Source organism: Chelonoidis abingdonii, chromosome 3 (assembly GCF_003597395.2).
Source record: "Chelonoidis abingdonii isolate Lonesome George chromosome 3, CheloAbing_2.0, whole genome shotgun sequence".
Taxonomy (NCBI): domain Eukaryota; kingdom Metazoa; phylum Chordata; order Testudines; family Testudinidae; genus Chelonoidis; species Chelonoidis abingdonii.
The window spans coordinates 141,537,487-141,558,749 of NC_133771.1; the positions used below are offsets into that span (position 1 = coordinate 141,537,487).

The 21,263-nt window shown below is 38.7% G+C and overlaps 1 protein-coding gene across 3 annotated transcripts in view; it reads left to right on the forward strand.

Moving 5' to 3' along the window:
- The window catches only part of RYR2 (ryanodine receptor 2), a 749,362-nt gene that overhangs the window by 425,069 nt on the left and 303,030 nt on the right, over window positions 1-21,263 (forward strand). For all 3 annotated transcript variants that reach the window (XM_075064183.1, XM_075064184.1, XM_075064185.1), the window contains exons 29-36: window positions 2,025-2,199; window positions 9,833-10,041; window positions 11,747-12,093; window positions 13,488-13,602; window positions 14,485-14,645; window positions 17,586-17,745; window positions 18,016-18,102; window positions 20,590-20,816. In XM_075064183.1, coding sequence (XP_074920284.1) covers window positions 2,025-2,199; window positions 9,833-10,041; window positions 11,747-12,093; window positions 13,488-13,602; window positions 14,485-14,645; window positions 17,586-17,745; window positions 18,016-18,102; window positions 20,590-20,816 — 1,481 coding nt within the window. The remainder of the gene's footprint in view (window positions 1-2,024; window positions 2,200-9,832; window positions 10,042-11,746; window positions 12,094-13,487; window positions 13,603-14,484; window positions 14,646-17,585; window positions 17,746-18,015; window positions 18,103-20,589; window positions 20,817-21,263) is intronic.

Genomic DNA, 21,263 nt, shown 5'->3' on the forward strand with positions numbered 1-21,263 from the left:
AATGGAAATTTCTGATAGCATGTAGTATGAGAAAGCATGTCGTTCTAGCTCCAACTTCAGTGTGAAAGAAAGAATGAGATTGAAATCTAATTGTATGGGTAATATATAGATAAGCAGAACATTTTTTTTGTGCCATTGGTTTTTGATCCTTCACAAGAGTCAGATGACTCATTAAAGTGTGGCAGTAAAACATCATTTTAGTATGAAGGCATGTGAAATTTCTGCCATGATAACACTTGCTATCTAGACTAGTGGTGACTCATGTCTTCGTACAAAAATGCATATTAAATGCATTATGTGTCTGGAATTGGAATTCAGTTATGTTGTTATTATTATAATACTTGACAGAAGTTACCATTACTCTTCACAAACTCAGTTTTCAGAAATGCAGATTGTCAGCCAAGCCTATCTCAGCCCTATTTTATTATTGTTACTGGATTTTTATTTGACAGTGTTGTATGATACAAATTGAGATGCCTTAATATTGAACTGAAAAGTCAGAATTTTTTAAATCACTATCAAATTAAATAACCAGTGTCCTATCATTGGCAGAGGATGGCACTGAATATATTTGAAAATGATGATAATAAAAAGCTGAGAATCAATTGTCCTGCTGAATCCTGAGTTGAGGCCTTGATGCTTTCCTTGCAACTGTATAAGATCACTAAGCCCTAAAGCAGCCATGAGAATGCCAGTCCCTGCCTTATTTTAGATGTAAACCATGTCATCAGTCAAGTTTTCCAAGCTAATACAATCTTTGTAAACCAATAATGGGATTTTAGTAATACTTTTTGTTTTGCTAAGATTAATGTAATGGATGTTATCCCCCTTTTTAGTTGTATTTCTTGTAGGAAGCACATTTTACCCTTGATGTGTGCTCTGTTCTGGTTCCCATCTGATTTCAAGTGCTATGTAAGATGTTGGTTTTGATTGATACATTTCTTAAGGATTTTAGCTGTGACTACCTTTTAAGAATGGTTCTATCCTCTTACTGTACCGTAGCAGCTGAGATCAGCTGAGGTGTTGGAACTAACAGTTTCCAGTTAATATAGGAGGCTATTTACAGGAGGGATTTTAGATGAAGGTTCTTCACTTCTGGAATTCATTTCCTTCCCCTCCCCCCAGCCCTTGGTCAGAGAGAGCTTGAGATTGTTGTATTTCAAGACATGCCACAAGACTCCTGTGGTCTCCCAGGCTTTTCAGGAGTTGGGAGTAAGGGATGGAAACTTAGTCCTGACAGAATGTGTGTGTTAGGAAGAGTTAGTCATTGATAATGTGTTTTTCTATTGTTGTAAATTTACAAAGAATTTGTATGTATTTATTTAGATTCTGCTCTTATGCAAACTCCACAACAAAGGGCAGCCATCCAAATGTGCAATATTTATTCCTCTAGAGGTCAGTCATGCAAGGTCCTGAGCCACTCCTTGAGGTAATGAATGCCCTCAACTTCTTCTATAGAAACAAGTGGGAACTGAGGGTGATCATCTCTTCCAAAAATTGCTCAGCACCCTGCATGTTCAGGCCCCTAGAGAGCATGGCAGGCATGTTGCATAAATCTAAATAAATGCATTTAAAATAACATATTTTTGAAGATTGTTTGGAAGCATAAAATTTTGAGGCCAAGCAATTGCATGAAAATAATTTAAAAAATACTATAAAACAGCTATTTAACTTTGCAATGGAGACCATATTATTTTCATGACAGACCTTTTGTAGATCTCCCAAATAAAAATAAAATACATTCTTACACATGTGCTAATATATGTTGAAATATCCATTTACCCCGTCTATTCACTGGGCCTCGTTTTACAATGCTGATTTTGAAAGTGCTTCAACAAAATTAATTGTAGGATTGCCACTCTCAAAGCGTAATTGTGATACTCATGAGCATTGTTTCAGAATGAGTTGCTGTAAAAGTATTAATTCTAGTGCTGTGTTAATTGAAGGGGATGATTATTAGTCATATCACTGAGGGGGAGAGAAATACTTTCATTGTTTTTATCCTTCTCTGAAATCCCTTTCAGGCCCAGCGGTGGCACCAGGGTAATGAGCATTTTGGCCGCTCTTGGCTGGCAGGGGATGTCGTGGGATGTATGGTTGACATGAATGAGCACACTATGACGTTCACCCTGAACGGTGAAATCCTGCTCAATGACTCAGGTTCAGAGCTTGCATTCAAGGACTTTGAGGTTGGTGATGGTAAGTGGTTGCACGCTTTTGTTGCTAGATTGTGCCTATTGTGGGTTGACATCCTTTTAACATGCACTTTGTGGGTGTACGAGCAGATGAGAATGCAGCTTTGTCACATGTGCATAGCATAGCATAGTTTATTTGGCAGAAAAATACTTGTTACTTGGCATTGTTTTACAGTAACTTTGCTTTCTGTCATTTAGCTGAGAACTGCATAGAGCAAAAAGGTGCGCATCAGTGGAAATAGAATAGTAATTACTGTATGATGCTGATCTTGAGCACTAGTGATTGTAATTAGAACAGCTTGGTTCATCATTTTGGTACAGTACTGGGGCACTTCAGAACTTGTAGTCATGGCTGAAGTACTTAGTTTTTCACAGACTACTGGGATTCTGTGATTCCTTTGAATTCCCTTGTTATCTCCATGACATTAGCAAGGAAAGGCTGAACTTGCAGAAATAAGACTGTAAATAAAATCAACCTACCTCATCACTCAAAATGTAGGAAGCTTATGCTGCTACTGCCTATTCTGTGGCCAAACAGAGGATGCAATATGGAATCTTTCACCACCAATTCATTTATTTTTCAAAATATTTTAAAGGACAATAAGGATTGTCCCTCCTGCTGAGGAGGGAAAGTTCTTCTTTCTTTTAATGTGTAAATATTTTCATTTGGTCTCAAGAAAGAAACAGGGAGATTGAGAATGAATCATTCAACTCAAAATTCAGATATTACCTTCCAATAATACCATCTTGTGTTGTGTGTGTGGGAGTCATTTTTATAAATGTCAGAAATGTGTTTTAAAAAGCCTTAAGGGAAAGATTTTAAAAAAAATCATTAACTTTGTCTTCAATGCAGAACTTTTTCCACAACTTTGGAATGAGGAAAGGACAATGGAAGTCACCAAAAAGTTTAATTGTCATGCAGTAAATACATTGGGGAACCTCAGGGTAGACAGTACTGGTTCACAAGAAATCGAGTGGTAAATTCACAAGAGAAATATTATACACTTTTTGTTTGGTGACCTCCATTGTAGGTTAAAAGGAGATTTGTCTGAGTGCTAATAGTTACATTCAGCCTAAAAGAAAATAGCAAGATACTGACAGGCAGATTTGTATTAGCTGAGGTTTATCTTCAGGCCCTCAAAAGAAAAATGAAGGTAAATGAACTGTTGGTGCAAAGAAGATGAGCGCTGATTTTCATTTTTACAATGGAAAGTTTTTCCATTAACTTAAGTGGGCTTTGGGTTAGGCCTAAATCTCAAGTTTGCTTCAGTGACAGGATGTAGAATTAAAAATTGATTTTAATAGCTACAGTTGCAGAACTATTGTAGGGCTGCAAATGTCTGATAGAAATTTTTTTGAATAATTCAAGATGCTGCTCAGAAAAATGCACACATCCACAAACAAAAATAAAACTGCTAGATGGAATTTTAAATCTCTCAGACTTGAGAGGTCCCAGTTAATAGAGATTTGTGTTTGTTCACTGCATGTTTTGAAAGTTTGTATTCTGTTTTTTCTGAATGATACATGCACCTCTAACCCAATAATGCGACCCCATGTAACATGAATTCGGATATAACACGGTAAAGCAACGCTCCGGAGGGGCGGGCTGCCCGCTCCGGCGGGTCAAAGCAAGTTTGATATAGTGCAGTTTCACCTATAATGCGATAAGAATTTTTGGCTCCCAAGGACAGCATTATGTTGGGGTAGAGGTGTATATTGGTAAATAATCTCTATATTGCTTGCCAGAAACATGATTGTATTGCCCAATAGAATTTCACCCTCAAAATATTCAATGTAGAACAAAAACTTACTTCATTTTGTCTGCATTTGCAATATTATGCAACGGAATTTGTGCTTCCAGTTTCAAAAAGTCATTGAAGCAACTCTGAGAGATGCTTCTGCAGACATACAAGAGACAATGGGCTTCCTCAAGCCTTGCCTGATATTAATTATTTATAGAGCACTGAGTGTGATCTCATTGCAGTAGAAACATATATAGAAGAGAGAATCCTATCCTGTGCACAAGTTCCTCTCCACATTGTCATAGAACTGTTGTGGAGCAGTTCATCAAGTGCAGGAGGTATCTGATCAAAAGACCAGTTAACTACTGCGAGTCTTTCCATTCACTTTAATTGGCTTTGAATCAAATCTTCTTTGTATGACTTCCCTGCTGCCTGTCCCATATTCGTCATGGAGCCATAGTGGTTTTCCTTTTTGGGCCTTGATGCTGAATATAACATCACTTTTATGGGGTCATGAACATAAATTCTTATCTCTCTCTCTTAATTAAAAAAAAAAGCTTCAGTTTTCTAGTCTGCTGTGGTGTGTATTCATCCCTACTGTAAATATTTTCTGTGCCATATTCACAGTGTGTAAGCAAGTTGATGATGTAATTGAGCAACAGCACGTTGTGGGACATGCATTTGTCAGTTGAAATGGCATGTCTCTCTACATGCTAAGGTCACTTACATTGACTGATGAGCACACATCTCTTAGAGTAAGTTACTGTGCTTTCAAAATTATAGCTTTTAAAAACAGGTTACATTCTACTTTCTTTGGCCTCTATTTTAGTAGGATGTGAAGTTAATAGAACTCATTAATGTTAAATGGCTGCTCCTGCATCAGCTTCCCCAGCTCTGCTACAAGAAGAGGAAGTGCTCATTTTTGTGTCTCCTGCTTTCAAGAGCAGTGCTGCCTCAGAGCTGCTCCTGGTTTTATTTACATTTCCCACTCAGGGAAGGTGTGGTGGATGTGAGTAGAAGACTCGTGCTTCCACTTACTAGTGTTCACAATTCTGTGAACTTCACAGCCCTTATTACTGAACAAGGCGTTACAGCTGTAACTCAGGCTATGTCTACACTATCGCGGTAAGTCGCAGTAGGTGAATAACGTAGCTGGAGTTGATGAACCTTAGGCTGAGTTACCATGGGCTCTACACCTTACTCTTCTCATCGGGGTAGAGTACAGGGGTCAACTGGAGAGAGATCTGCCGTCAATTTAGCAGGTCTTTACTAGACCTGCTAAATCAACTGCTGGTGGATTGATCTCAGAGCGTTGATCCCAGCTGTAGTGTAGACCTGCCCTCAGAAAGCAGGCAAGAATGATCTCTCCACCACCATCCCCACCCCCCAACCATTGGACGAATAAGGTAACTGAGAGGTTGACAGTGGCCTGTACTGGATGCTTTAGAGAGAAATTTTGAGTGATCCATCCCCTGTTGTCCACTCCCAGCTTCAGACAGTTGAAGATTTAGGTTGCTGCAGAATGAGGCTTTTCACTTTAGGAAAAAAAATAACAATTTGTCAGAGCCATCTGCCCTGCTTCAGAGGATGCAGCCTACTTATAAGCCAGTGCTGGTGTTACAACATTTATGAACAGGGAAAAGGGAATATGGCTGTCTGCCAAGTTGCTAATCAGGCTCATGGGCCCCTATTTTAGGATCTTCTGCCAACAAGATGATTTCCACAGAATTATGACAGATGGTACGACTTGTGAGATATCACTCTTGTCAATATTAAACATAACTATTAATTTATAATTGCACATTATATATGATTGTGCAAGAGAGATTTCATGCAGGAGGTATGGTGTATTCATGCATAATTCTGAATATTTAGCCAGGTAAATAGTATGATTCAAATTCTGTCCCCAGTTACACCAGTGCAACTTCAGAGCATGATTTTCATATCTGCACTGTATATTTGCACCCAGTCTTCTCCAAAAGAGTATAAATTACATGGAAATTATGCTGCCCTGTCCTTTTGCCCTAAGCAAAGAGTGTCACCTTGGATGTGGAAAAAGTGGATGGCATTGTTTTCAAGACCATATCCCTTATTCAGTATGCATCTGCCAGAAGCAACCCAGGGGTGGGGAGGGGCAAATCCTACCCTGACTCATGCCCTTTGCAACTTCAACTACTTTTTATGGTTGCATTGCATGTCAGTCAGGGAAGGATTTGACCTACCTAGCAAATTAATGCTGCCACAGATATCTTCAGCCGTTTTCACTCAGTGTATGAGGCACCACAGCAAATACTGTTCCAATATGGGGGATTTGGGGGATTTTGGCTATTGCAGAATGAGTTGGTGATTAATCTGGTTGGTGGAACTGGACTGATGATACGGATTGTCATCTCTATGTCACACTGACTGGTTACTGAGTTAATGAGAACCTTCTGCATTTTGCCAATTGACATTAAGTGAAAAATTTTCCTGGGTAAGGGTTTAGTCCAAAATTCATTGCAACATAGGCTGCTTGGTCAGATATGCGTAACTTAAAGACAGCTTACCTTGGTACCGTAAAAAGATCTGTATCTCTGGAAAGCAGGTACAGTATCTGCTAAGGTTAGGATTCCTATTAATTTTACCATGGTAGTGAATGTGTTATGAGAAGCAACTGTATACTATATTTCTAATAATGTGTGCCTCTGTGAGAATACTACTCCAGATATGCCTTCATGTAGTAGAATTAATAGTGTATGTGTGTCATCTTGTACACGCTCATTTCCCTTTCTTGTTAGGGGTGATGATTTTTCCTGAGATGCAGGACTGCGTTTTTGTTGTATACTCAGCTTCTACACTCCTCCCGTTTTGCTGCTTGCTTCTGCTCATCACAGCAACTGCTACTACCTGTATTATGCATAACTCAGCTCTTTCATATAGGTGCTGATTGTTGTAGCAAGGGGCTAGCTCATGTGAGTTGGATCTCCAATAGCTGTAGATACAGAATTTGGTAAAAATATTGCCACTTCCTTACATAAAACATTGATCTTTGTTAAAATCCACCTTAACTAGCTACTCTTGTATTGCAGATTCACATGAATTTGATGCAGACGGCATTTTATTCTTCCACTTTCCTGTTTTTGAGTAAAGTTTGGAGCTCTTTTTATCATGTACACTTTTTTTCTTCAGAGAGGATGACAGGGACTTCTTGAAATCTCAATCTAAATGTACATATTTTTTCCTTTTATGAGATAAAATCCTATCTACATCAAAGAAATACATCTATAGTTTCTTAAATGCCTCCTCTATACTGTCACAATAACTTCAGTAGCATTCTGACTGTTCCAAAACTCCTCATACAAACATGGCATGCACTCATAGTTCCCAATCTATAATGCTATTAAAAAAATGAAGTCAGAATGTTTGTGTGGAATATTGCATGTTGTTTCCAGAGTCATTTGTGTCAAGTGTATGTTATATCAATGCTCCTTAAAGACTTTTTTATATTGAGGATGGTACAGGGCTGTATTACTCCACTGAGAGCTCTTGGAGACATTGACTTACTCAGACACATCACTTCCTACAGTGTCTACTTCCTTAGAGCGCTGGGGAGCATAATTCTGGTACCCCTCTTTACAAGCATGTCATTGTGGAGTGTGGGGCAAGGCTATAATACCACCCACTCTGGAAAGATTAATGCTGCTGTGGGTAGCTACCTTTGTACAGTCCTTTTGCTTCCTTAACACAAGAATTGCAACTGTGCTTTCCCCTTTTGTAAGGGGAAGGGAGGCTTTTTGTTCTTTCTTCCTCTTGAATGTCTGCTCAGCACTGGGCAGTTCTACGCAAGAAGGGCTGACATTCATATGTTGTCCTTCATCCTGAAGAACTCTCAAAGTGCTTTACATCAATAAGAAACAGAGGTAAAGGGAGACAAGGTGCTAGGCAGGCAAGCATGTGGTTTAAGTCAGATAAATTTATATCTATTTGGCTTTCTCCCACCATATATAAAGTGCAAACTTGCAAGTGATGAGTTGCATTACAGAGGTCCATGCTGTCTTCTCTGAAAACCATTCCTCTAACTGCACTAACTGCTTCCCCGAGGGATAGTTGCTCCTAAGAACAACATTTCTTGAGTGATGCATTAAGATTTGTCATCCTATTGGAGACAGAGCTGTGATTTTTGGCTTTGCCTAAAAACATTTGCAATCATTCATGGTTCATTGACCTCTGCAGGATGCATGTTAGCTTCCCTGTAAGTTAAGCTGTGAGGCGGATATTAATTTAAATAGATATTGATTTATGCAAATATAACTCCCCTCATTATAAATTGTTTAATATGATTTTTCCCATTTAGTTCTAGTATTCTGCTGACAAAGGGTTTGTATTATATTTTAACAATGGATTTGTAATAAAGTAGTCATAAATCATACTGACTGAGCAATCTCACTGTCTGTGTGTGAAACTGATGTCTCATTACTAGAAGCTTGGCCATGAAGATAGAAATCCAGACATTAATCTTACAGACTAGAGTCTGCAGCTTGTAGTTTCTGGCCTTATGTTCATCGTCTTTAACACACATGTAAATGACAGTGAATCTTTCTTATCTGTAATAAAATATTCAAAGGAACTTTTGAAGTCTGGAAGTTTATGCAGAACAGCATTAACCACTGTGGCTTTTGGCTGTGACATTCTCCTTCTTGTGTATGCAGAGCATGTCATGAATGGAGGCTCTGCTCCTTCCCATCCTGCATAGCCACTCATTTTAGGGGCCCCAAAGAATGGGAAGACCCAGCTGCTCTGCCTGCTGACCATTGCCATGTCTTCTCTCCCATTTCCATTAGATTCTACTCACCTCTACCAGCATAATGGAATGGAGCATCCAGATTTGGGGAGAAAGGAGAAAATTACCTTTTTGACACTTTTTTTAAACTTAATTGATTTTTTTTTTAGCAGACAAGTCAAATAAGTTTTCAGTAGTATTGTTAGATGGAAGGGAAACAAGAAGGATGAATAGAAGAAAGAGAAGAAAATACATTTTCTAAAATAACAGACTGAACCTAACAACCAGAGAAGTCGTAATGTAATTTTTGAAGTGGTGCATAGGTCTTGTGTTGACTCAGCACAGGAGTGAATTTCATTCTCTTATGAATAGGGTCTTTGCTTAGAAGTGAAGTACTGAGAGATCAGTCTTGTTCTAGGGTTGTACCCCAAACTTGCACCTGAAGCTACACAGGGACAACCTCATCCATTAACTTCACAGAAGTTACAGTACAGTATTGCCTACCCTACACATTTATAAGTCATGAATCTGACCCCAAAATATCATAAGATTGGTATAAAAATAATGAGATTTAAAGAAATATATGTGGGTTCTTTTTATTTGCCCTTCTGGTTTTCAAACCTTTAGGTTACCTTTGGGACATGTTTTCAAGTTTTTTCTGCAGCCATTAGGGCTATAAACTTTTTTTTTTTTTTTACAGGAAAGGTGAGGTTCTTGTTTTAAAAACAAAACAAACAAAAAACACAACTCTGAGATGAAGCTTGATGAGCAAAATCAAATACTGTAAGACTTGTAAAATCTTGAGCACTGGCAGCACTGGTCACCAGCAGTGAATTTAGCCCTATGTTAAATATGGCAATCACTGTCTGATATTTCTGAACAGTGAATTATCTGGTATGTGATAGCACTTCTTGCTGCATCTCCTTTTAGAGAGGCTTGTGTTCAGTACAATAAAGGAGAGATGCTGCTTGCTGATTCCTGGGAGGTAATACTACACACTAATACAGGAGTTTGTACCTTTTGAGTTTCAGGCATTTTTATCTCAAACCATTTCCACCTGTGTCATGTCAAGAAAACACTTCTGTACTATATGGGATGCATAAATTCTTTCTTGCTTGCTTACTTTCTTGCTATAGGATTTATACCTGTGTGCAGCCTGGGCTTGTCTCAAATGGGAAGAATGAACTTTGGCAAAGATGTCAGCTCCCTGAAATATTTTACTATCTGTGGCTTACAAGAAGGCTATGAACCCTTTGCTGTTAATACAAACAGAGACATTACCTTGTGGCTGAGCAAGAGACTCCCTCAGTTTTTCCCAGTGCCACCAAACCATGAACACATTGAGGTTTGCGTTGTACATTAATGTTTCCTGTTAATTTTTCAGGAATTTGGTTTAATTAAATGAACTTTACAGTAAACTTTCCGCTTTTGCTATTTCAGCCTTCCCTTTTAATATGGATATCAGTGTTGGCATCTGACATGCACTCACTCACCCGGTAAACTATGATTGTAGCTCAATGAGAGCATGGTAATTAGTTCTGTCAGCCAATGAATGATCTCTTGGAAGAGTATGAATGTATTAGACTCCTAAATAAGTAAAAAAAATCATATGTTAAGCTTGCCAAGTTGATCTGTCAAAATCATGAATGTTCCAGAGTTAAGGTTGCTTCCACAACCTTAACGCTACCCCTTTGCATGAGTACATTATGAAACAATCTTTAATTATATTGTTTGTAACTTAAAGATTTCTGCTTCGTTCAATAGTGTAGATCAGATAGTGCTCCATGTGTGAGGTAAATTTTTAATACTTGCTTGTATCTTGTTATCCCAAAAGTTTTACTGCACTCCATACAAACTCCACACGAATAAGACAAGGATTCTACACTGCCATCTCCCCCAAAAAGTAACATTTTCACAAGCACCTAAGTGACTTAAGCTCAGTTTTTAAGAGGTATGTAGACCTTTCTCTAATCAGCACCGCGACGACTAAGTGTCATTTTAAAAAGTGACTCAGACACTTGGGAGTCTCTCATTGACTTTTAATGATACTTAGTCTCCTAAGTCTCATTTTCAAAAGGAACTTAGGCTCCTAAGTCAGCTAGGTGTTACAATGCTGAGCAAAGCAACACCCAAACACTTCTAAAAATCTGGGTCTTAAGGTACTAAATGACTTAGGTTCTTTTGAAAATGTTACCCTGTGTCATAAGGCATATGCACAAGGGAGCAGAGTTAAGATTGCCTTGGTAACCTTCATTTCTGGTATTTCCTAACTTCTGTGACTTGACCTTTGCGATCTTAACAGTATTTCTCTCTCCCTCTCAAAATATGGACTGTAATATATAAAGACACTTCAGAGTTCTACATTTGCTGTTGCTGACTGTACTCCACAGGCATTTAAATACAGGAACTGAAATTCCGGTCACCTTTTTATGCTTGCATGCACAAATTCAGTGTTATACTCTAAGTCCATGTGTTCAATTGTTTTTCAGTTTATTTATGCACTAACGTGAATAGACAATAGGCTGTTTGCAGATTGTTTGTTTTATCTAATAACAAAAATCTGTAGAAATGCATACATTTTCAAAATACATATAACTCTATAAAATTGCAATCAGTTTCTACCAGACTGCATGAAAGCCGTATCTGATTGAAATTGAAACTCTGTCCCTACTGAAGTATATCAGGAAGCATACGTAAAGAGAAATATTGTTCTTTCTCTTTATTTGTGCCTTGTGTTTGAGTTACTATGGATCATACTGGCCAAGGTTGGATTACTATTGCAAAAAATATTGGGCATAGTCTTTGGCTGTATATCGAGTTTACAGGTGCTAAAAGGAAGCATTTTCATTAACTTGTCAATGTATTTACCTGCACTTGCTCCTATAGTGCACGCTGATGTTTAATTAAATATCTCTGCCATATTGTAACATTTAATCATTTTGTAACTCTAAATACATTAAGTATATTACGCTAAAAATAAAACTGGAACATTTGGGTGTAGGAGGGGAAGACATTTACTTTTATAATATATGAGCTTTTATATTTGATAGGTGATGAGAATAGATGGCACCACAGACAGCTCCCCCTGTTTGAAGGTCACACAGAAGTCTTTTGGCTCACAGAACAGCAAAACAGGCATCATGTTTTTTCGCTTGAGCATGCCTATTGAGTGTGCAGAAGTATTCTCCAAAACATCAGCAGGAGGATTGCCAGGCACTGGTCTTTTTGGCCCGAAAAGTGACTTGGAGGATTATGATGCTGATTCTGATTTTGAAGTTCTGATGAAGACAGCTCATGGTCACCTAGTGCCTGATCGGGCAGAAAAAGAAGCTACAAAACTGGAGTTCAATAACCACAAGGATTACACTCAAGAGAAACCTTCACGTCTTAAACAAAGGTCAGTAACATATATGTTTTTGTCATAATACAGTGGGTTGGGTTCACTTAAAACATTACTAGAAAATTCATTTTAAATCCCTCCCCATATCACCCGTAACAGTTTTCTGTAATGCTAAACTGACAGTCGGGACTCCTGGGTTCTATTCCCAGCTCTGCCACTGAATCATTGTGTAACACTGTGCCTCACTTTCATCATCTGTTAAATAGAAGAAACAGAAATCTACAAAATAAGCCTTCCTTTAAGGGTATTGTGGGGCTAAATGCAGGTTTTTGACATTCGCAGATGAAAGGCACTTTAAAAGTGCCAGAGGGTTTTTTCTGATCCTGTTAGAACTAGGAAACACTGGAAATTTCATTAGAAAATTATGCTCACAGGACTTCCAGCAAAGGCCAAAGATATTTTTATCAGCTTTGGTGAATATCTGAACTTTCATGGTCTTCTCCAATACCCAATTAAGTGCGGCAAGAATATTCACTATGTTATATCTTTATCTTCCTCATTTTCATAGGTAATCAAACAAACCCTCCACTTCCACACTTTATTGTGATTTGTCTCTTGATCTAGAATTTTGGGGGGACTAGAGACTGTTATGTAGTATCTACAGTGTTTTCAGTGTAATATTTCTGCCAATAGTATAGTGTCTTGTTTCCTATTTGTTCCTGTGGTTAGAACAATAATGTTTATTTTAATTGGGAGAGTTTCTTAAGAGAGGAGGGAATGTAGTGTTTAGATGTTGCTTGTGATTATTAGAACTGGGAGCGCTGGCTGTTGGGAGCCTGAAAGGACAGGAAACAGGAAGGAGGGGGGAGGAGTTGAGGAGGCAGAGTGAGAGTTATAAAGGGTGCAGCAGCAGCTTGGTACAGAGATTTCCACTTTAAAAATAAAGTCCTGTTGAAGTTTGTTAGTACCTTGCCTGGTTGATACAACAGATACTCTTACCCAAACTTAGTGACTCTCCAGACGTATTACTGAAACCTTCATCTTTCCATTCCCTTCCTACTTTTGCTCATCCCCTAGCTTGTTTTGTCATGTTAAACTGGAAACTTTTGGAATGGGGCATGGATAAGCCTAAATCCATTTTTATAAGTGACATAAGTATTTAAGAGACAAGCTCTCATTTGAAGTCAAGGAAACTTAGGCTCCTAAATGACTTTTGAAAATAGAAGTTAAGCTTCTAAGTCACTGAGGCAAGTTTGAAAATTTTACCCTGTGTCTTCTGTAAAGCTCTTATTCCACACATACCTGATGTGAACAATAAATAACAATCTGGAGCCAACAAAATATTTTAAGTTAATTTATATTTGCAGAATTCCTGTATGTGTAAATTGATTTGCTTAAAATTGATATAGATTGTGATTTTACTCTGTCCTCAGTACTTTGATGTATTACAGGTTTATGCTCAGAAGGACAAAGCCAGATTACAGCACAAGCCACTCTGCACGGCTCACGGAGGATGTTCTGGCAGATGACAGAGATGACTATGATTACTTGATGCATACTTCTACGGTATGGCAACAGAGTGTTCATATTTTTTGCTATTTTCTTTTCTAACAAGTGCTTACTTTTGCTAGTAGAGTCTCAGTGAACACATTCAATTTTTCTCCCTTTTATCAAGAGCCATATTTTTTATGCAATTTTCTGCGGTAGTACTGTGTGGCAAAACTTGAGATCACCACATTCATTCCATTTTGACATGCCTTTTACTTAACAACAAATCCAAAACAACTCCTATTTGAAGAGCCGTAACTTAGCTTGGATCTATGCTTTAAAGAACATCCATGGGCAACAGAACACGAACAGAAAAAACAGAGCAAGGGCAGAATATGGTCCTATTTTGAAACAGCTAGTCAAGCCCAGAGCTATTCAAACATAGAGATTTAAAGAGTCAACAACTGAATACATGATCCTGATTCAGAGTATGAAATGTGGAAGTACCATTGAAATTAATGGGAGTTTTGTTCATGAATCAGTGACAGGATCAGCGCCTTAAATCTGCTCAGTTTACTGTGTTTCCAGTGTTTGCAGGCATAACAATGCACCTGTATGTCTATTTATCCTCTGCTCACTGTAATGTGAACATACCACCAATGTTTTTACATGTATCTTGTTAAACAAATATGCATCTTTTTTTATCCTCCTTGTCTTTTAGTTTAAATCAGACCCCTTTTTTGCAGGACACGTCAGTGCAAAACAAGACATCATTCTTTCATTGCTCTACTAATGAATTACTCTTGAACAAGACTATACCTGTTCACAAAATCCGATTCCTCCCAATTAGATTGTGAAAAATAAACTACAAGATTTTAAAACAACAAATTAATTCTGAATCAAAATTATAACATATGAACCAAATATTAACACCCTGGGATATTGTTAATTTATTGACAGTACTATTACTCGGTGAGAATATTTCCTGGGCAAGAACCCGCTAATGTCTGGGTGGGCTGGATTACATCTGACTTCCATCAATATGACATGACTTTTGACTTGGACAGAGTACGCACTGTTACAGTGACACTAGGGGATGAAAAAGGAAAGGTTCATGAGAGGTTAGTTCCAATATTTTTCTTTTTCATTGAATTGTTTTATACTTGATATGTTTTTAAACATCTAGCACCTGTATAAATTGAGAGTAATGTTTAGTTATACTGGTATAAAATGGGAATTACAGAGGAGAATCCGACTCTTAAATGTTGAGACGTCAACTAATGAAATTAATAGAGAGCAGGAACAAATAAAAGGAAGTACTTCTTCACACAATGCACAATCAATCTGTGGAATTCATTGTCGGGGATGCTGTGAAGCCCAGAGGAATAACTGGGTTCAAAAAAGAATTAGATAAGTTTATGGATAGGTTCATCAATGGCTAATAGCCAATATGGTCAGAGATGCAACCCCATGCTCTGGATATTTCTAGCCTGTGAGTGCCAGAAGCTGGAAGTGTATGACAGGGGACAGGGCCCTTGATGATTACCTGTTCTGTTCATTCCTTCTGAAGCACCTAGCATTGGCCACTGTTGGAAGACAGGCTACTGGACTAGATCAGTGGTTTTCAAACGGATATGCAGAGATCTTCCAGGGCATATATTAACTCATCTAGATATTTGCCTAGTATTACAGTAAGTACATAAAAAGCACCACTGAAGTCAGTACAAACTAAAATTTCATAGAATGACTTGTTTATACTGCGTTATATGCTATACATTGAAATGTAAGTACAATATTTATATTCCAATTCTCATTTTTATCATGTAATTATAAAATAAATCAAAGTTATCAATTTTTCAGTAATAGTGTGCTGTGACCCTTCTGTATTTTTACATATGATTTTGTGAGCAAGTTGTTTTTAGGTGAGGGGAAACTTGGGGATATGCAAGACAAATCAGACTCCTGAAAAAGCTACAGTAGTCGGGAAAGGTTTAGAACTGCTGGATAGACCAGCGGTCTGACCCAGTATCGCTATTCTTATTTTCTTGTGTGGAAACATGTGAAGTCAAGATCCATGGATGTAGGACCATGTCATTGAAAGTAAAATAACTGATTATAGGTACAGGTGCAGTAAAGTTTCATCACTGATATAGTTTACCATTTTATATCTCCATTGTGAAGAATACATGGAATAATTGCCTGATCAAAATTATGTATATTGAAAAATAGAAGCAGCAACACTTTTATGTGCGGTTTCAGTCATTCTGGCCCTTAGCCTGAAAAATCTTGAGTCTGCAAAATCAAGTGAGAACAGTCTCTTGTTAGAACTCTGGTACTTCCTGCTTCAAGTCAGGCCAGGATTAGGCTGGCTATTCTCATGCTTTCACAGCATTTCTGCTTATGGTGCAGGTCAGAATCCGTAAGTTCAGGGGTGCATAAAAATAAACGATGTAAAAAGTTAACTCCTGGAATCTCTTTTGTCTGGTTCATGTAAAGGTTTGGACTGGTTCTTATTTTGTCAGAAATAGTTCTTCCGTCTTTACAGAACTTAAGAAAATCCATGGTTTGAAATTCTGGCTTCATTGCCATCAGTCGGAGTTTTGCTGTGAATAAGACCAGATTCCAACCATGGCGTTAATACAACATGCCAGTTTCAGCAGTAGCCTGATCGCTGCAAAAGTATAATTTAATTTGAATAAACAGACTACAGCAATATCATCCCATACAAACTCACATGCTAGTCACATATGTATCTCTTGAAATTCAGCAGAGAATCCTGTGGCACCTTATAGACTAACAGACGTTTTGGAGCATGAGCTTTCGTGGGTGAATACCCACTTCGTCAGATGAATGTAGTGGAAATTTCCAGGGGCAGGTATATATATGCTAGCAAGCAAGCTAGAGATAATTGTTCAATTGGGAGGATGAGGCCTGTTCTAGCAGTTGAGGTGTGAAAAACCAAGGAGGAGAAACTGTTCTATAGTGGCAAGCCATTCACAGTCTTTGTTAACCCTGAGCTGATGGTGTCAAATGCAGATGAATTGAAGCGTAGTCTATAAGGTGCCACAGGATTCGTCTGCTGCTTTGAAGCAGCGTTTTTTGAAGTCTGGTCCGAAGTTTTTTTTTTTCTGCAGATGCCCCTTAAGGCTGCTATAGTGGCAGGGAGTTGAGTGCTGCAAGACAAACCAAGAAAGAAACCAACACGGACCCATGGCGATCACATACAGCCCCAGCTAAAACCCTCCAACGCATCATCAGGGCTACAACCCATCCTGGACAATGATCCCACATTCACAGGCTTGGTGGCGGCCAATCCTTGCCCACAGAACAACCTGCCAACCTGAAACGTTTCCACCAGCAAAAGCCACCTGTACCATAGAAGCTCTAGCTCAGGAACCAATCCATGCAACAAACCCGTGCCACTTGCCCACATCTACACCGCGACACCATCACAGGACCTAACCAATCGCCACACCATCACGGTTCATTCACCTGCACGTCCACCATGTAATATACACCATATGCCAGCAATGCCCCTCTGCTATGTACATCGGCCAAATGACAGTCTCTACGGAAAGATAAATGGAACAAATCAGAATGGATTGGCAATATACAAAACCTGTGAGAGCACTTCACCTCCCTGCACACTATAGCAGACCTTAAGGTGGCCATCCTGCAATCAAAAAACTTCAGGACCAGACTTCAAAGAAAACTGCTGAGTCAATATCTGCAATTGACACATTCAGCTCAGGTTGAACAAAGACTGTGAATGGCTGCCACTACAGAAACCAGTTTCTCCCCTTGGTTTTCACACCTCAACTGCTAGACACAGATGGCCTCATCATCGCAGTATTGAACTAACCTCGTTATCTCTAGCTTGCTTGCTAGCATATATATACCTGCCCCTGGAAATTTCCACTACATTCATCTGACGAAGTGGGTATTCACCCACGAAAGCTCATGCTCCAAAACGTCTGTTAGTCTATAAGGTGCCACAGGATTCTCTGCTGCTTTTACAGATTCAGACTAACACGGCTACCCCTCTGATTTTTGAAATTCAGTATCAAACGCAGTAACTGCTATATGGTGTGTGCTGGAGAGAGCATGAGCCCCGGACAAGGACGCAACAACAATGGACTGGAGATTGGTTGCTTGGTCGATGCTGCCAGTGGTCTTCTAACCTTCACTGCTAATGGCAAGGAACTGAGTACCTATTATCAGGTATATATTTATTTGGTTTTGTCACCTCATCCAGATGAGAAAAGCTAGTAGATTGAATTTTACTAGCCTTATTTAATAATAGAAATTAAAGGAAAAGTTATCACCTTTGATGTGATTGTAATCTTCTCTCTCTTCTGAACCCCAATTATGATCTTCTAGAGTTTCACACAGTAGTTTCAGCCTATAAGCAGTTGACACAAGTGATAGATTTCTTAGCATTGATGGTGTTTTGCTATCTTCAGTCACTGTGTATTTCTGTTTCTGATTCAGGTTGAACCAAGTACTAAGTTATTTCCTGCAGTATTTGCACAAGCTACAAGCCCCAATGTTTTCCAGTTTGAGTTGGGAAGGATAAAGGTAAATAAGACCACACTTACTCATTTCTCTATAAGCTTAATTGTTATATCAGATAACATCCAATTATTGCTCTTTTGTTAAATTAAGTTTGTTTCTGGTGTTGGGATATTTTTGTTGGTGCAATTGTATAGTATGGCATTGTATAAGGCACATATTTTGGTTCTTGCCTGCAAGTAGGCTTGGAAAGTTGAACTTATGGCACAGGATAAAAGAATGTTGATAAGATTGCATGTGAGAACTTAAATATTTCCAAACTGTAAATGCAATATTTATTTCTTATGCTTGTCACCCTTCATGCTGTATGTCATGCAATGATTAAAATGACTAGATCAATTTTAAAGTATGCACTATTTATTCATTAGATCATATCATGTCTTCTCTGAAGCCATCACATATCTGGTATGAACATATAAGGTAGTTACAGCTAAAATAAATGCAAACATTGTGGAAGAATCTCACCCTTTTGTGATAAGATTCTAAAATCACATGTTCCTGAAGTGCGAATGCATGGGGTGCTATTCACATTGTGAAAGGGACTCTATGCTCATGACGAAGTGGGTATTCACCCACAAATCTCATGCTCCAAAACTTCTGTTAGTCTATAAGGTGCCACAGGATTCTTTGCTGCTTTTACAGATCCAGACTAACACAGCTTCCCCTCTGATACTATGCTCATTTTATCTGTCACTACTGCAAATTTAGTCAGTTTCTATAACGCTCATTATTTCACTCCCCAAACCTGATTATATTTTGTCATTCTGTAGTAAAGAATAGTTATGATGGTTATATGCATATTTGTATCACAAAAGTTACTGTGTGTATTAGCTGAATTTAATGATTTGGGATATTTAGTGCTGGATTGAGGCCACGTTTACACTTACAAGCTAACAGTGGCACAGCTGTACCGATACAACTGTGCTGCTGTAAGAGTGCTCGTGTAGCCGCTTTATGCTGATGGGAGGGAGCTTTCCCATCAACATAATAATACCAGCTCAACAAGCTCTGTTGGTGGGAGAGCATTTTTTCATGCTCCAGAGTGACAAAAGTGTTGCCGACATAAGTGTTAGTGTAGACATGGCCTGAGTCTCCAGGCTTACTCTGAGGCAGCATGTTGCTGTGCCTTCTCAGGAGGAGCATCAGGAACAAATTGTGTCTTTGAGAGGCACGATTCTTCCTCCATCTTTTCTTTTGTTGCAAGGAGTAATTTAATAAAATACTGTTGGTGATGTAGCATACTCCATATCTGTCTGCTCAGCCAGCTACTCTAACTGGTATAATGTTAGCTGTGCAAACTAAGGACTCGTCCACTCCATGTCCATTCCCTGCCCATATACTTGTAGCTGGATGTATAGATTGTGCAGCCCCTGCTATCTCTCTCGTCCCATGCTCAGAGGCACGATCTGGGCATGTTCTAGGTGGCTGGGCAGGGAGTGGTAGAGGCCTTACTGCCCTGTGTATCTACAGAGGACCAGACTCGAATCGAGCCTTCAGTGCCTGTTTTTCTGAAGCTCAAAATGCCTTTATTAAGGCCTTGGTTTGGCTTTAATAATGAGCAACAGTCAGCAACAAATCTTGAGAAGTGATTTTTTGTCATAGAAGAGAATGGCAAGCCTTATTGGAGAAGGAACTGCCACTTACGTGTTTTTACAGCCCAAGGGGGCCTGATCCTGACCCAGACCTCTATCCTATTGCAATATAAACAATTAGTATTGATAGTATAAATAATATCAAAAACTGACAAAATTTGAATGTACACTTATATAGGTAAAAAAGGTGAGGATTTTCATTTTTAAATATATCCAATGCACTGATGTCTGTTTTAGCCCAGAGTCAATTTATGTGTATGGGATACTCTGTAGTCTCATGAAAAGGGTTGCAGCCCAGAAGAACTAGCACAGAGTTTTTAAGGAAGCCTCTAAATTCTATTCTTCATGCTGAAATTAGCTTCTTCTGAATTAGGAGGAGGACATAATAAATAACTTGTGATGGTGGTGATGGGGGTACAATTTTTGGTCTAAATGCCAGGGAAAACCCTTACTCTTACCAACTGGGCCATGGGATCATTAATGTCCCTAGAGAAGTGATTGGGCTTCAGTTTTCAAGGATTCACCCAAACTGCCTGCTTCTAGCAAATTTGAATTACACAGAACTTGAACCCTGTCTTGGAGGAATGAAAGGCTGAGGTTTCAGAGGGGGTGGAAGATTACTTGCTTTCATATCGCTGGTTTCAAGGCAGCTAGATTCTAAACCTCTAAGACATCCCCTTAGGCAAGCTCTATTAAGTGTTTTATGTTTTGCTTTGAGAGCCAGCAGTCCCCAGCCTGTTTTGTGGGAGCTGCGTAAAATGCTACATTTTTACCATACTATGCTTGTTTCATTGCATTAATTTCATATCTGTTTGCAGCACATTTGTCTTGTCTATTATCATACACTGCATTGTCCTATAGTGATTATAAAACTAACTGTCTCCTCTCTTGCTGTCTCCAGAATGTAATGCCATTGTCTGCTGGCTTGTTCAAAAGCGAGCATAAAAACCCAGTCCCTCAATGCCCTCCCCGTCTCCATGTCCAGTTTTTGACCCATGTGCTGTGGAGCAGAATGCCAAACCACTTTCTGAAGGTTGGTATCTCACGGGTCAGTGAACGTCAAGGCTGGATGGTACAGTGCTTGGATCCTTTGCAGTTCATGTCCCTCCAAATCCCAGAAGAGAACAGGTTGGCTTTATTTGTATGTATAAATTGAATGCAAGTAGGTGTGGGTTTTATGAGGTCAGACAAGTAGCAAGAAAATAGTCTGCTAGACAGTTCCCTTTCTCTCTTGCATGTGTGTAATATATATAAATACAAATAATATATTAGGACTTAGAAAATAACCCCTTCTTGTGGGCTGCATTTAAATTCAGTTAGTGAATTATTAACTGGGTCACATAAATATCATCACTGGTTTTATTAAACTGTTACTAGTAGTGTTCAACAACAAGAGATCTCTTGAATTAAAGAGACATTGGCAATTAGCATTTATGACAGATTTGGGTTTTTTCTCCTCAGGGAGAAGCACGTGCTTCTGTGGATGCCAGCACTACATAGAGATGCAGACAATGCATGCCTGATTTTGTTTTGTATGTTATTTTGCTGAGAGGGGAAATATGTACAAAGCTGCTG